Here is a 15900-nt window from a genome sequence, read left to right on the forward strand (position 1 = left end):
CCCACAAACCGCGGTACTTGGTTCCACCCACACCTCCCCCGACTCCAACCCTGTCCGACTCGGCGCCTCACCCAAAGACATATCAATTTTGTCGAGGTTTTCGTTACTGCGAGCTTTCGGTGGCGGCGGCGGGGTCGCCGTGACTCCCATTAACCGCGTACCAAACCGGCTCATGACTGGAGACGCGCTGGAACAGTCAGCGGAGAAGGCCGGAGACAGGCCTGCCACCTCCCACTCACGCACGCAGACTAGCTGCACCTACAGAGCGCGCACGCGTACTGGCGGCGTCCTCGCCCTCCCACCCACGGCTGAGGGAGGGGGAGGAACCACAGAGACGAGCGGCGGGAGAGAGGGGCCTCACGCACGGGACTCGCTCCTAGCGGCCCTTGCGGAACCGGAGGAAACATTGCACCTGTCGCCCCAGCCGCTAGCGAGGGCTGCTGTTTTAGCAGTTCGCCTTTTCACCCAAATTGTACTGGCCCTTGAGCACCTTAAAATCACATGCTTTAAATGAGATCATGTTCCTCCGTGCCCTTCGAGTCCCTCCTGCTACAGAAAGGCCCCCTGAGCTTTGATACACACGAGTCTTCCATACCCTACTGCAATGCAGCCTCGGAGGCAAGACAGCCCCTGCGACCGTGGATTGCAGAACTGTGCCCCAGCTCCCCTCTCCCTGGCCAGCCCCTACACCTGCAGCATGCGGAGTCGCCACGTCTGGACGCAAAGCAAAGACTGCACTGACAATTCTTGCGTCACCTTACTAATAAAAGTAAACGCTAATGTTTCCCGTGTCTCTACCAATTCTCAGCCGACACTCTCAAAACATTTTGCTCGATACTAGCTATCTTGATAAGACCTCGTCTTCCTTTGGGAGAAGGGTAAGTACCTCTGCTTATTTGGCTGCATTTTTCTCTATTCATTTGCGTTGGGAATTGATAGGAAGATTCGTTTTCTTTCTAATCATCCCTATAAGAAAATTCCTTAGTATTTGATAAATTCCTGCATAATAACTTTTTTTTCCTATTTACAAAACATAATATCCCCACTCTTCTTACCTTCTTCCCCTCCTCCAAAGTAACAGTGCTGGTATGGAGGCATTTAGATTATATCATCCTCATAGCAGCTTAAACTAAGACATTTGCATCTAAGGAAACACTCAGGGACAGGTATTCTGTTCATTTAGAAATCTCCGCTACTTCAAAATTTCTTTTTATATAGAAACAAATCAGTGACCTAAAGTATTTCAAATCCACAGTAGCCTGTAAATTTTTTTCCAAGACAAAAATACAACCATATGAGAAGAGTCAAAAAGCTGAAGACATTCTTATGAAAGGGTATAAGAAATTTAAATGATGGAAGAAGGATTGGACTCAAAAAGACCCAAAAACAATATTCAGCATGTCAAGGAAAGTAGCATGTATGCTCTTAGCACAATGTGCTTGATTTTATTACTGTTTCATCCTACAGCTCCCACTGCTCTCCTGACTGCTATGAACTAGGGAACTGGATTTTACAGAAGTACTAGAAACACCTAAGTTTCATTGAATGGTAACTTTCACTCACATCAGTCATTCACCTTGTGAACTTGGGAGAGTATCTGGGCTTCATACTCATTTTCAAAACAAAAGTAGTTATACTAAATATATGTTATATTTATTTCTAAGATTCCTTACAGTTCTAAAATCTAAGCACAAGACATTTTTCTCCACACTGTCCTTCCCTCACTAGAAATACCTTCTACAATCTCTACTTATGTATGGGAGCAAACTACAGGGAGGAACATTAAATTAAGTTCTCAATTTTAGAAAGAAAATTTATGCATTTAGAGTGTGGATACATTTTTTACTCAGGCAGTATAAGACAGATAACAAAAATCCCAAATGTATAAAACCCTCCCCACACCAATATAGAAAAATTCCCTTTTATCCTGGTTGAAGGATTGAAGCCCCATACCAACTCTCCTTAGCTCTAAAGGGAACATGCCCCAGTGTTTCGTGAAGCAATTCTAGCTGTTGTGTTTCAGACTTTGAGATTTCTCCAAGGACTGAGGGTCTCAGAGTCTCAGAGCAGTCACCCAGATTCCAAAGGGAAAAACAAGAGAACAAGAGGCATTGTAGGTAAGGATAGGTCAGCCACACACAAAACAATACAAAACAAAACAGCAACTTGAGACACATACAGCAAAAGTGAAGAGGGAAACAAGCCAAGAAATCAGAACTGGGGCTTGTCCAAGAAGTTGACCAACCAGCTACAGGGCTAGAAGGTCAACCGTGCAATTTTCTGGGGCACAAGAGGCAGCTATTCATTTAATCATATATTCATTGAGCACCAGGCATTGTAATGGGCCCTGGGGATAAAATGGTGAGCAGACTGGATGCTGTCCCTGTCTTCACATAGCTTGCAAAGCAGAAAAACATTTTCAGAGCATGTACTGTGAATAAGTCACTGTGCTGGACACTGAACATACAGCCCTTGTCTTCTGTTCAGCAGCTTCATCTAAGTGAAAATAAACATAGAATTCAAGCAACTGCACCTTCTAGAGGCTTGATTTCATACAATGTAGATAAGACAATGTCTAGGATTGCCAGATAAATACAGGACCAGCTAAATTTGAATTTCAGGTAAACAATGAACAATTGTTTAGTATAAGTTTTATCCCAGGTTTCAGACAAACAGCGTTTTTTTTTGTTTTTGTTTTTGTTTTTTTTTTACCATAGAACACTGCATGTAATATTTAGGATGTATTTATACTAAACAATTATTTGTTGTTCATTTGAAATTAAAACTTAACTGGGAGTCTTTTATTTTATTTGCTAAATCTGGCAACCTTAACAATATACTTTTCTATTAACATGTTTCATACTGTGCATAGAGATCAACATTCTCTTCAAAGGTAAGCACAACTCATATATTTCACCTCTTAACTTTTTTTTATTAGTTTGTAATCTCTTTTAAGTCCCCCTTTTTCAACTTTATTGAGGTATAATTGACATACAATAAAAGACATTTAAAGTGTGCAGTTTATACAGGTGTGAAATATATATCTGCAAAAATACCATAATCAGCATAATAAATATATCCATTATCACCTGAAGTTTTCCTGTGCTCCTTTCTAATTCCTCCCACTAACCACTGCCCAAGCAACCACAGATATGTTTTCTGTCACTATAGATTAATTTGCATTTTTTAGAATTTAAATGGAATAATATAATATTTGCTCTTTTTTATCTGGAATATTTCACTTAGCATAATTGTTTCCAATCTGTATGCCTTCTATTATTTTTCCTTGCCTTACTGCACTGACTGGGGCTCTAGTACCATGTTTAATAGGAATGGTGAAAGTGGACATCTTTGCCTCATTCCCAACCCCCAGGGAGAAAACATTTAGTCTTTCACTCTTAAGTATGATGTTAGATTTTTTTTTTTTTTTGTAGATGCCCTTATCAGGTTGAGGAAGTTCCCTTCTACTCCTGATTTGCTGAGAGTTTTAGTTATGCATGAAGGCTGAATTTTATCTAATGCTTTTCCTGCATATGAGATGACCAAATGGTTATTTTTTAATTTATTAATATGATAAATTATATTGGCTGATTTTCAAATGTTGAACCACCCTTGCATTTCTAGGATAAACCTACTTGGTCATGGTGTATTATCCTTTTCACATATTGTTGAATTTGGATTGCTAATATTTTGTCAAGAGTATTATTTCTTTTTTCATGAGTGATATTGGTGTGTAATTTCCTTTTCTTGTAATATTTTTGTCTTTATCAACTCTTTTGCTTTTCAGATGAGTATTTTTAGAATTCATATGTTGATGTAATTTGTCTTATACTGGAATAATAAGGGAGCTAGGTATAATTTGTATTATATGTACATATAGTATGTATCAGTTAGGTGTAATTATTATTATTATACCTAACTCCCTTAAGCTACTTGTATGTAAAGTACAGTTTTTCTCCACTTTTCTGCTCAATTCTTCTCATTACCCCTTTTGCCACTGTTTTCTACTGCAGTAGCTTTTCTTTGCCACTTTGCTACAGCTTCCTCTTTCTCTTTTGTACTGCACTTTTCTTTTGTTCTAAATGTTTCTAGCTGTTCTAGTCTTCTGCCTTTTAATATCAGGGTTCATTCATTCATTTATTCAGAGTTTGAGTCCCTGCCCTGGGCAAGACACTGTGCTACGCAGTACTGTGATACAGCTGAGAACACGACAGGCAGAATTGCAGGCATTGCTGGAGGCATTACTAGTCTCTAATTCCCTGACTATCAGTTTTCTCTAACTAGGTAACCTGCTTGGATCAACAGGGGAAATTGAAGGGGAATTCTTCCTCGACCTCTAGCCCACTCTTTATTTGGCCTTGTCTTCTCTGGGCAGGGCAGGGGTCCTGTCAACCAAGGGTTCTAGGGTAATTCCCTGAATGACTAATTGTGGAATTTTCTAAAGCTACACAAATTCACATAAATCACACAATTTCCCCCTAGTTATGTAAAAACTGTTTCTTTAAAAAGATGTATCTTCAATTCCCTCAATTTGTAAAAGATAGATGGTAGTCTAGGAAGGCTCTGGAGAGCCAGGATTCAAGGCTTGGTGTGCTATTAGACAATCTGAGAGTAAGTTGCAAATATCATGACTCTATAAAGTCTGTATCTAAGGATCTTCTTGTATATAACCATGCTAAAATGATCAAATTCAGGACATTTAACACTGATGCAATTCTATTCTCTGATGTATAGTCCATATTCAAAATTTGCCAATTATTCTAATAAATAATTATACTTCATAATTTTTTTTTCAATCTGGGATCCAATCCAGCTTCACCTGCTGCATTTCTTTGTCCTGTGTCTTTTGTATCCTTTCATCTGAAAAAGTTTGTCAGCCTTTCTTAGTCTTTTTTGATATTTACATTTTTGAAGATTGAAGGCAGTTGTTGTATAGGTTGTCCTTCAATTTGGTTTTGTCTTATTCTCAGCCTATGATTAGATCAAGGCATTCATTTTTGTTGAGAATACTACATAAGTGATGTTGAGTTCTTCTCAATCCTTAACATCAGGAGGGACATGATGTCAAATTGTCTTATTGGTGATCTTAACTTTGATCACTTGGTTAAGGTGATGTCTGCCAGGTTTCTTCATTGTAAAGATACCTTTTTCCCTATATAAAATGAATGAGTTATCTGAGAGGAAATGGTTTGAGTCTGTGTAAATATCCTGTTTCAGAACAAATTTCACTAATGGCTTTAGCATCCATTGATGATTCTTGCCTGAATCAATTATTACTATGATGGCTACATAGTGATTTTCTAACTCTACCATTACTCTACATTCATTAGTTGACATTCTACTATGAAAAGAGCTTTACTTCCCTGCCTCCTTTCTTCCTTCCTTTTTCTATTTATTTATTTATTTGCAAACTTATTTATATACACGTATAAGTTTCCATAGAAATTCACAGACTTATTTTGTGTTCAGAAATTCCCTTCTGAAAAGCAAAGGGGTGCAGAGTGTAAGCGTTTGTTTACCTTTGAAAAGAATGTAGTTATGTGTATATATATCATGAATTAACTCATTTTGATGCTCAAATTTCTTTTGACTTGGCTAGTGGGAAACACCTCTTAGCTTTTAAAGTGTATTTTTAAAAATGCTGCTGAGAATACTTTTAGTAAATATAATAAAGAGAAAATATTCATGACTATAGTTGATATTGTTGAACGTATTCAAGAAGAGTATTCTTAAAACTAAATTTTTGGCAAGTAGGTAAGTATAATGAGCTTTAAAAATCTGTTATTTGAATAAGTGATTCTTAAGTGAAATTTGCTTACTGCCAGTGGTACTCTAGGACCAACTACTATTTGTATAAAAATTGCATCCTAGTGATCTTGAAAACAAATAGATTGATCAAAGATCAATAAAGCTCTTCATGTTTTTTTGACTATTAAAAAATTAATTCAGCAAGCATTGCTAAGTAAGGTCATTACATTTATGTGACCATTACATTTATTGAACCCTGATGCTAGATATTTTTGCATATTTGATAACTTTTTGCATTTGGATCCCAGATGCACAAAACTGGGTTAATCATAATCCTTGGTTCATGACATACTCTCATCATTTTCCATGCATGGCCCATTTTTTGTTGATTAATTATTTTAAATAACAATAATTAGTTATGGCTTCATAACTAATTAGTTACTTTTAAAATTGCATTCCTACAGACCCATCACTCAAAACAAAAGCTAGAATGGACAATGAACCTATGACTTCCACTTCTAGACATGTACCCAAGAGAAACTATTGCTCATATACGAGAGGTGACACGTAAAAGAATATTCATAGAAGCAGTTTACAATAGCAAAAACCTGGAAACAACCCAAATGCCTATCAATGGAAGACAGCATGAATAAACTGGTCCGTTCACACAATGAACTACTATAAGCAATCAAAATCAATGAGCTATAGTGACACACAACAATATAAATAAATATTATCAATGTAATACTAAGTCAAAAAAAAAAAGGGCCCCAAAGAATAAATACAGCTTAATATCCTTTTTATAAAAGTAAAACACAAAAACTTCTTAAACATAATTTTTAGGAATATGGATACATGCAAAGGAACTATATAAAAAGAAAAGCAGTGGAATTATAAACAAGGGATTCAGGGTAAGGGAAAGCAGAGGGATGGGATGGGATGGGGGCTGGGCACATAGTGTAAGTTATTGTCATATTTATTAACTGACTGCTTTAAAGAAAATAAGTGTAAACCCAGTCTTGGATAGATGGAGAAATTCCTGTTTTCTAGAACTTTTACTACAATTTTAGTTCTAGAACTTCCTGATAAAGCTGATTGACTTTCATGTAAGTAAATGTAAAATCATGTGGCAATAATTTGGGATTATAATGTACATGCCAAAAAATGAAGTTCATACATTTGTAGAAACAGATGGTACTGAAATTCCAATGACTAATACTGCCCCTTTCTTAAAAAGTATAACCCTGTAGTTGGAAAATATGAAAAAGTTTGAATAAGGAGTATTTTTTATATAAATGGAAATTGGAACTCATAATTTACATTAAAATTCTCTTTCGTTTCACTTTTAATTCACAAAAAAGTTTTCTTAAGTTTGAAAATTCCTATAAGTCATATTATTTTTAATGGAGTACCTAGCTTTTATGGAGTTAGCCTATACCCCTCCCTCACAGAGTAGTGCTGAGTCTATTGCCTTACTGTGGCTCTAAGCCCAGCCTCCTTGTTCCATACAGCCAATGCCCTCGTTTAGGCCTGAACTTGCAAACTAGTAACCCAAAAGCCACATTTAGCCTACAGATTTGTGGGTTTTTTTTTTTTTTTTGACGGGGGGGGGGGGCGTGTAATATTTACATTAAAAAAAAATCTCTTGCCAATTTTTAAAAATTTGTAAATTGTACTTAAAAATGCAGATTTCAGCTTCACTGAAAAATCAGGGTATTTGACAACTCTAGGCCCATATGCCCATTTAGCAACATTCAATTATAGCTAAGGTGAGACTTTTCCTTCTTGGTTGAGTCATGGGGGTTCCAGTTCAGAGAGTACCATTCTCCAACAACTTGCTCACTTCACTCATTGACATTACTTGCTTGGCTACTATAGGGACTTCCAACTTCTCATATCCATTCTTCTGCCCTTATCTCCAACATATCGCATTCCCTCTCTACGTTGTCAAAAGTAGCTTTCTAAGCAGGCTTGATCAAATCACTTCTTAATTTGCATTTCCATGATTTGCTCCTAATTGTTCTCAGAACAAAAATCCAAACTCCTTAGAATGGCTTCATGATCTGGTTTGTCTGCTCACCCACACCATAGTGTTCCTCACCTCTTCCCAGCTCTGATTACTACACAGAACCATCAGTTCCCAAACCAGCATACTTCCTCATGTCTGTGCGGCTCTCTCCACCTTCTCTTCCTTTCTTCTCCTGGCTAAATCATACTCATCCTTAAAAACTCCGCTCTGACATCAGTCCTCCAGGAAAGCCTTTTCCTCCTGCTCTTCCTTTGTGATCCCAAAGCAACCTGAACCCTTCTGACTGAGCGCTTCATTAACATATTTGAGGTCCTCAAACACCACCACCAAGTGTTAAACCAGGGTAGGCCGAAGTGGAGTTAACCGAACTTGGATTAAGACCAGCATTATTTTCTAGTCTAGCCCTCCGACCAAGTTGGGTCCCAAGGGTGAAGAGTTAACAACAGTGCGTTAAGACTCCGGCCTCCGGCCTCCGGCCTCCGGAGACCAGCGTTGGTGGGCGTTTCAGACCTGGTACCCAGCGGGGCGCACGACGGAAAGCTCGCAGACTGGGTCTGAAGTCCGCCGCGAGCGCAGCCTCTGATTGGATAGGGCGTTGCATGCCGGGCCTTCGAAGTGCTTGCTGGGAGTTGTAGTTCTTAGAGCCGGAAGTGTGGGTGGCAGGGATAGAAACCGCAGCTGAGGCAGCAGTCACTGCCGCTGCCATCACCCGGCTGTAGTGCATCACCCTGCGCCCACCGGCGGTGGGTGCCTCCTCCGCTCCCAAGGGGCTCAAGGAGTCCTGAGGGGCGAAGCGGCAGGGACGCTTCTCTCTTCAGAGAAGAGGCGACGTCGCAGCCCCGGATGCGGCCAGAGGGCGCGAGAATGGAGCTTGGCGGCTGCGAGGAGGGCTTGCCGGAGGAGAGCAGGTGGGCTGGGAAAGGCCAGGGGAGTCGCGGGCGGATGGATGCGCTGAAGCAAAGGGAGGCTTAGAAGGGCTCGGAGAGCACGGGGAGACGTGCTGGATGCGACAGACATGAGGGAGACTGTTGTGGGCGACTTGTTTAGGAAGAAATTCTGAAAGGAGTGACGGGCAGGGCGTGGATAGGACGGACGAGGGAACAAGCTCAGTGAGGGTAGAGGAGGAGGGATAAGGATATGTTCAGGGCAGGGGAGAAGAAGTGGGTGAAGCTCAGACCCAGGGCTGCTGGCTGCTGGAGAGGAGGTGGATATTGAGAGGTGCTGTAGTGAGATTTCATAGGCCAGAGTCTATAAATGGGAGTAAGGGACAAGGTTGGTGCCCCGACTGAAACTTGCGATGACAGCAAGCCAGGCCATTATTAACAAGGTTGAAGTGACGATTTCTGGGAGCAAAGGTTAGGCATTACGAGTGGCCTAGAGAGAAACTTAGGCAAGATGAATGTGAGGAAGGAGGCTTGAAGGAGGGCCTCTGGATGAAAGTGGGCGATTGTAATGGTAGTGGAATGGGGGTGGGGACTTGCTAATGAGACTGGAAATTGCATGCTTGCCCTTTGTCAATGCCGGATCCCGGTCAGAGAGTAGCAGGACCTCTGTCTTTTCTTTTTCACCTTCAAACGCTTCAGCTTTCCCCCACAATGCAGCTAAGGAATTTCCCGTTTATTTATATGGAACTGTTGTCTTCGAGTTCACATCTTAAAGAAATTAGAAAATTTAAGATTTTAAAAACTACTTTGGCCAAATGGTGGCTTGGACTCTGTAGAGTTGCTTCCCATATGTAGGGTTTGCTTCATAAATAACTCTGGTCTTAAATGCTTAAGAATCTAGAATGGAAAGGGTAGAGCAGGAATGTGGCTTAAGGAAGTCTTTATTGACTTTTTAAAAATTCAGATATAGTTATAGTCGCAGGAGCAGCAAGATTCAAAGACTGGAGGTAGAATATTTACCTCTGAGAAACTATCAATAGGGGAAAATTAATGAGGTGTTGTACCTGGGTAAAGACCTGGCTGTTTTAAAGAGTGACTCCTCTTTTATGTGCACAGTTAGTCTGTGGCTTACTTTACAAATCCTGGGCTGACAGGACCTTGGGGTTCCTGCCGAGATCTGTGAGTGATGTGCTCAGTGAAACTGAACATCTTACTTCCCTTTTCCATATTTCAGTTTCTGCTTGTGTATATTTGGCTATTTATTCTTCCTCCAGATGTCTGTGAACTGTGTCATGTAAAAGGTCCCATATAAATTCTAAGCAAATTTTAGGATTATTTATTTTCCTCTACCAGTTCATGTGTGAGAGATTGGGTTGGAAATTCAAGTTCAAATTTCCTCCCCATCTACCTGGGTTAGTTAGTTATTTAATGTGTATAACAAACACTTATTTACTACATGCCAGGCATTACTTAGGAACCTTACAAGTATTATTTAACCTTTATAACAACTGCATGCAATAGGTAACTATATTATTATCATTTGACAGATGAGTAAGCTGAGACATAGACAGGATAAATAACTTGCCAAGGTTGTATGGTAAGTCCTTGGTGGAACTGGGATTCAAACCCAGGCAGCCCAGTTCCACTTCTAATACCTATGCCATATTGCCTCTCACTATGCTAATATGCTTGGGACAAGAAATGTATAAGTAGTGAATGTCATAGCATTCTTTGCCTGTCATTAAGGACAGTAGGACAACTCCATTGCAGGTATCTTTTTCTGTCTATTATTCTTTCCATGCTTGCCACTTGACCAAGGAACTCTAGTCAAAACTTAATTTCAGCAGTGGGATTATCCTGCTATGTAATACAACTGTGATATAGCCTACTCTCTGTTGTTGGCTGATTAACTTAGAAGGTGTTCTTTAATGAGGCTTCGTGGCACTGATGGTCTCCTTAGTTCCAGATAGTCAAATGGTAAATAAAATACATGCCTTGTGCCTGAGAATTGAGGCATTATGGTTGGGTCACTGCAAACCTAACTTTTCTATGGCCAATAAAACCCCCAAATCAGAAAACATTTTCTTGATAAGATGACATCATTTTTTTTAACATATGAAGGTTAAAACGTTTCAATTACTTTCTGAAAGCAGTTGATGTAGTGAAATGTGCATAAGCTTTTAAATCAGGTAGATATGCATTTGAGTTCTAGCTCTGCTGCTTAACTTGGCTCATACTGTTTGAGTAGGAAGAATAATACTTTCCTGAGTGATAAGTTGGAAGGATTCAATAAGAAAATGTGCATAAAGCCCCTCGCAGAATGCCTGGTATGTACTGAGTGCAAAAAATGTCTATTTCTATTCCCTCACCAGTTTTCTTGAAGTAAGGTGGGTGTGTGCTCTTCCAGTTGCCGTTTGCACAGGTATCATCGCTTGCTCTTTCTTCTGCCATGGCTCCTCTATCAGCATTGAGCACACTGGGGGCTGGGGTGTTGGCCTAGCTTTTAACTTCATCCTTGGAGTGGAATGTCATAGATTTCCCTATTGTTTTCCATCTAATTAGTCATCACTCTAGCAAAATGCTGTAGTGCTTAGGGATGATACTTCAGTCTTCCTAGGGTTTCCTAAATGCCAGTTGTTTGGAAGTTGTCTGGTGAAATTACTAAACAATTAATGGAATGGTTCTTCTAGCATTGCTCTGTCACCCTCAACTGCCTTGGACTATGCAGTCTACTTCTGAGCTTGGATGCGGCTTCCTGCACAGTTTTCCTGGTGCAGTGGTCCAGATAGAGTCAGAATTCAAGTATTAAGATACTCTTTAGTGTCTCCAAACAGAACTCATTATGTTGACCAAAACCTTTTCTTCCTCTTTTCTCTATCTCAGTTAATAATGATTTCCATTCAGTCAATCAAGCCTGAAACCTCAGAGTGAAATCTGATACTTCCCTTTCCTTCATTTTACATATCTAAGCCATCACCAGGTCCAATGAATTCTGTTTCTGGTTTTTCTCTTGAAGCTTTTTTTCCTCTCCATTTCCAAATATATTGGCTTATATTACAAAAAAAAATCCAGGGAGCGGTATTGCTTCAGGAATGGCCAAATGTAGGTGCTTAAACAATGATTTGTCTCTATGTATGGGCTCTTCTTCTCCATGTGTTGTCTTCATTCTCAGGCAGATTTTTCTACAAGATAACCCTGAGCAACTTTAAGTTTAGCAATCCAACCAAAAAGAAAGAAAGAAAAAAAAAAAACAATGCCAATAGGTTCAGCAAAAGTGAAAATTCTGGGGCTGACTCTTTTTGGGCTGACTTCAGTTATGTTCCTGTTCTTGTAATCAGGGTATGGAAGATGTTGCTCAGTCAGGTCCAAATTATATGTCCAACCCTGAATCCTGGGGTAGGGTAATACTTTCTTGGAACTTCATGGACCAGATTAAGTGACAGAGGGGTGATTCCCCTGTAAAAAAAAAATCAGTATTCTGTTACCAGAAGAAAGGGACATGAATTCTGGGCAGATATAAACAAAATATTCACTGAAGACCTTTATTATTTCTCATTGTGGATTCTCTCGGTCTCCTAACTAAGCTCCCAGCCTGAACTCAGTCGTCAGTTCCAGACAGCCTCCACATTGCTACCAGATTAATTTTTCAGAAGCAAAGTTACTGTAATATTTTGCTCAGAAATGTTCAGTGATTTCTCATTGAAAATAGAAAGTCAAAACTTCCCTGGTAGTTAATCTGTACTTCAGTCCCTGTGAAGTTCGCAGTTATAAAACCAAGGCATTCGCTTACTCTCACGTCTCCTTCCTCACCATTCTCATTCTTGCTCCTCTACCTTCCCAGCATTACCTCCTCCTTTGCCTGGAGGGCTCTTAGTTTTCCTTTAAATAATGCTCCTTCAGAAGGCATCCCTGACTTGTCCTTTTGCATCTCTCTTATTACAGCACTTCTCACTTCATAGCATTTTTAAAAAATGTAAGTGCCCATTTTCTCCATTGCATTCTGAATACTGTGAGAGCTGGGGACTCTCCCACTTTAACCACCATAAGCCCAGTGCCTAGCACAGTGCCTGACATATAATTAGTGTTCGATGGATATTTATTTAAGAAATGAAACGGCAAAAGTTTGGTCATGCTTTTTATGGTTAGGCAGGTGTCAGTGGTACTGCTGCCATTGAAAGGGCCCCTTTTTTTCCCTTTCTCTTTATTTATTTTCACATTTATTTTCATTTTCTATTCTCTTCCCTTTCTTTCCTTTTTTCCTTTGACCATGCTTTGACAGTTCATATAGCACTGGTAGCAAGGCAGGAGGATCACATGATTTTTGAGTAATCCATATTGCCAGTCCAGTTTAGTATCCAAAAAACCCCACAGAAACACACTTTTGAAGCTTTTAGGGAAAATGCTATTGTCAGAGCCCAGGAGCAGGAGGTGTTATCAGCTGACAGCAGGGACCATAAGCTGAAACTTTTCTCAGTATCTACTCTCCCTACAGCTGCCTCTGATTTTTATAGCTGCTTTATTACTTTTTCCATAAATGGAATTTTTTTTCTGTTTTTCGTTTTGTTTTGTAATCTCTCCTCCTTAAGTTTCACCAGCCTACCTGGGTGGTTATAGAACAGCTCTGTTCAACATGATAGCCACTAGCCACATGTGATAATTTTAGTCTGAATTAATTAGAAGTAAATAAAATTTAAAATTTCAGTTCTTTAGTCACTCTGCACAGACTTCAAGTGCTTAATGGCCAGAGTGGCTAGTGCTGCCATATTAGACAACATGGATATAGAACATTTCCAGCATCACAGGAAGTTCAGTTGAACAGTGTTAGAGACTTAAATCTGAATATTTCAGGAAAGAACTGTAGCATACTTACATGTTTTTAGTTCCTCTGGATCAGGCTCACTTGAAGTGTAACCTGCACTTGTTTGGGAAGAGAGAAAATTATTAAAGGAAGTCATAAATTGCAGTGACTAAATAAGGATGTGGCAAACTGTCTCTCAAGGTTTATAGGGCCATACCCTTTGCCAGTGAAACTCACAAGAATCCTGCTGGATTGTAGGACTGAGTAGATAATTGATTTTTGAATAGAAAATAGCAGAATTCCATAATTTATAAAGAATTCTGTCTGCCTATGAACTCTCTTGTTTCGATACTTTTGAGAAGAAAGTAAGAGTCATAATGCCATTCCTCTTCACCCCTCTTCAAAACCATGATTTTGTTTTTGCTTCCTTAGGAGTTCTTTGAGAGTTTAAAAATTTCCAAGGGTTTTTTTGTTTTTTGTTTTTCTGTTTTATTGCTTTCTGGCCAGAGAATATGTCTGTACTACTTCTGCTTTTAAGGATTTATCGACTTTTTGTATTTGTGTCCCTTAGTACAAGGCTAATTTTTGTGACTGTTCTACGAGTACTTAAAGTGTTCTTCAGGATGTAGTTTTCTGGATGAGCTAGAACAACCTTATTAAGTAGATATTATTCAGCTCTTCTAATCACATTTTTACTTTTGGTTTTCATGACCTTCCATTACCATTGTTTTTTCCTCTCCATTTCCATTTTTCTTCTTTTTTTTTTTTCTCTGCAGTTTTTGTTTCCTGCGTGTGTTTTGTTTTAAATATTTGAGGCCATATTATTAGATACATACAAACTAATGAGAGCTGCATTTTCATTATTCCCATCTTTGTCTTTTTAAATGATTCTTGCCTTGAATACAACCTGGGTACTAATATCATAGTTTCCTCCTACTTTTTTGTTTGACTGGCTGTTTTGTTTCAATAGTTGAAGTTATTCCATAGACATTTATTTTTATCTCATGTATGCTTGGTCTTAATTCTGTCATCTTTTAAAACTGAGTTTTATGTTCTTTTGCTGTTTCCTTTCCTCAGCAATTTTTAAGATAGTTCAGTTTTAGTTCTAACGATGGTTACTTTTACTTTAAAATAGGATCCCTAAAACTGAGGCGACTGAGGCAATGTCTTTCCTTTTTTGCCTTTGCTACTGAAATGGTGTTTTATGCTTCTTTTACTTTGGTTGTAAAGCATTCTTTCTACCCACACTATGTAAGATGTGACTGTAAGGTAATGAGATTGGCTTTCTTATATGACTTATGAAATCAATCTTAATTGTTTTGTGGTAAAACCTTGTAAGTTTCTTTTATTCTGTCAAGTAAGCAGATTTGAGTCTCTGTTATATACAAGGTACATCCAATATTGAGGATGTCTTTCCAGCTGTCCTGCTTCAGTGAGAGCACCATGAACCTAAAAAGAACCTTGAAATATGTGCTGAGAAGAGATTTGACCCTAGTTTAAAGGCAGTTAAGATATTCTTTGAATGAGTAAGATGGCTTTATGGCTTTATGTTAGGTACCACTTCTGATTTAGTTGGATTTATTAGATTTACGCAATGTAAGTTCAAAGGAAAAGGACAGAGAAAAGAGAAGTAATACTACTATTACTGTAATACTGCTCGATGATGGTGCTTTCTGTAGATTATCAGTTATACTCCTCTACGAAGCAGTTGTTCTCTCCCTTTTACAGATGAGGGAACTGACGCTTAAAGAGTTTAATGGCTTGCCCAGGGATGCTCAGCTAGTTTGTGGAGAGCTAGGATTCAAATTCAGCTCTGTAGAGGGAGGGGATAGCTCAGTGGTAGAGCATTACACTTAACATGCACACGGTCCTGAGTTCATCCCAGTACCTCTGTTAAAAATAAATAAATAAATAAAAATATTAAACCTAATTACTTTCCCTCCCCCCAAAATAAAACAAATTCAGCTCTGTGAAGCTTGTTCTCTTTCCACTGAATTACATCTTCTCTCTGCTTATTAACATATAAAATACAAAAGAAATAGAAAAAACATGGTCTCTGTCCTTAAGGAAACCATATACTGTTAAATATAAATCTTTTTTAAAGGATTATTATTAGGAGGAATGGTATATTGACAGCATTTGTTGTGGGGTTTCTAACAAAGTAGTTGTAACAGGTCAGATTATTTAGAAGTTCTTGGGAGAAGACTGAGCTAAAGCTAAACCTTAATCCCTGAATAGAACAGGAAGAGAATCATTCCAGGTGGAAAGGTCTGCATGAATGGTCATGGAAGTAGGCAGTAGGTTAGCATGCTTTTAATAGAGTGTGATAGAGAGAGAGAGAGACTGTATTAAAATTGAGGAGTACTGAGCAGGATGGAGAATTTTTGAAGTTTGTACTAAGGAGTTTGCATATCATCGTTGGTTAGGTTTCTGACATAAGA

The 15900-nt window shown here is 38.9% G+C and overlaps 2 protein-coding genes across 6 annotated transcripts in view; one reads left to right on the forward strand and one right to left on the reverse strand.

The window, feature by feature from the left end:
• The window catches only part of FYTTD1 (forty-two-three domain containing 1), a 31191-nt gene extending 30913 nt beyond the window's left edge, over positions 1 to 278 (reverse strand). The window contains exon 1 of the mRNA XM_010959340.3: positions 72 to 278. Coding sequence (XP_010957642.2) covers positions 72 to 174 — 103 coding nt within the window. The 5' untranslated portion in view covers positions 175 to 278. The remainder of the gene's footprint in view (positions 1 to 71) is intronic.
• Positions 279 to 8409: 8131 nt separating this feature from the next.
• RUBCN (rubicon autophagy regulator) overlaps positions 8410 to 15900 on the forward strand; it is a 49184-nt gene continuing 41693 nt past the window's right edge. For 4 of the 5 annotated variants that reach the window (XM_010959334.3, XM_074364892.1, XM_045519854.2 and 1 more), the window contains exon 1: positions 8411 to 8685. In XM_010959334.3, the coding sequence (XP_010957636.1) occupies positions 8621 to 8685 (65 nt within the window). In that variant the 5' untranslated portion in view covers positions 8411 to 8620. Of the gene's footprint in view, positions 8686 to 15900 lie in introns of all 5 variants that reach the window. The other variant, XM_074364883.1, reaches the window with a different exon arrangement.

Source organism: Camelus bactrianus, chromosome 1 (genome assembly GCF_048773025.1).
Source record: "Camelus bactrianus isolate YW-2024 breed Bactrian camel chromosome 1, ASM4877302v1, whole genome shotgun sequence".
Classification (NCBI taxonomy): domain Eukaryota; kingdom Metazoa; phylum Chordata; class Mammalia; order Artiodactyla; family Camelidae; genus Camelus; species Camelus bactrianus.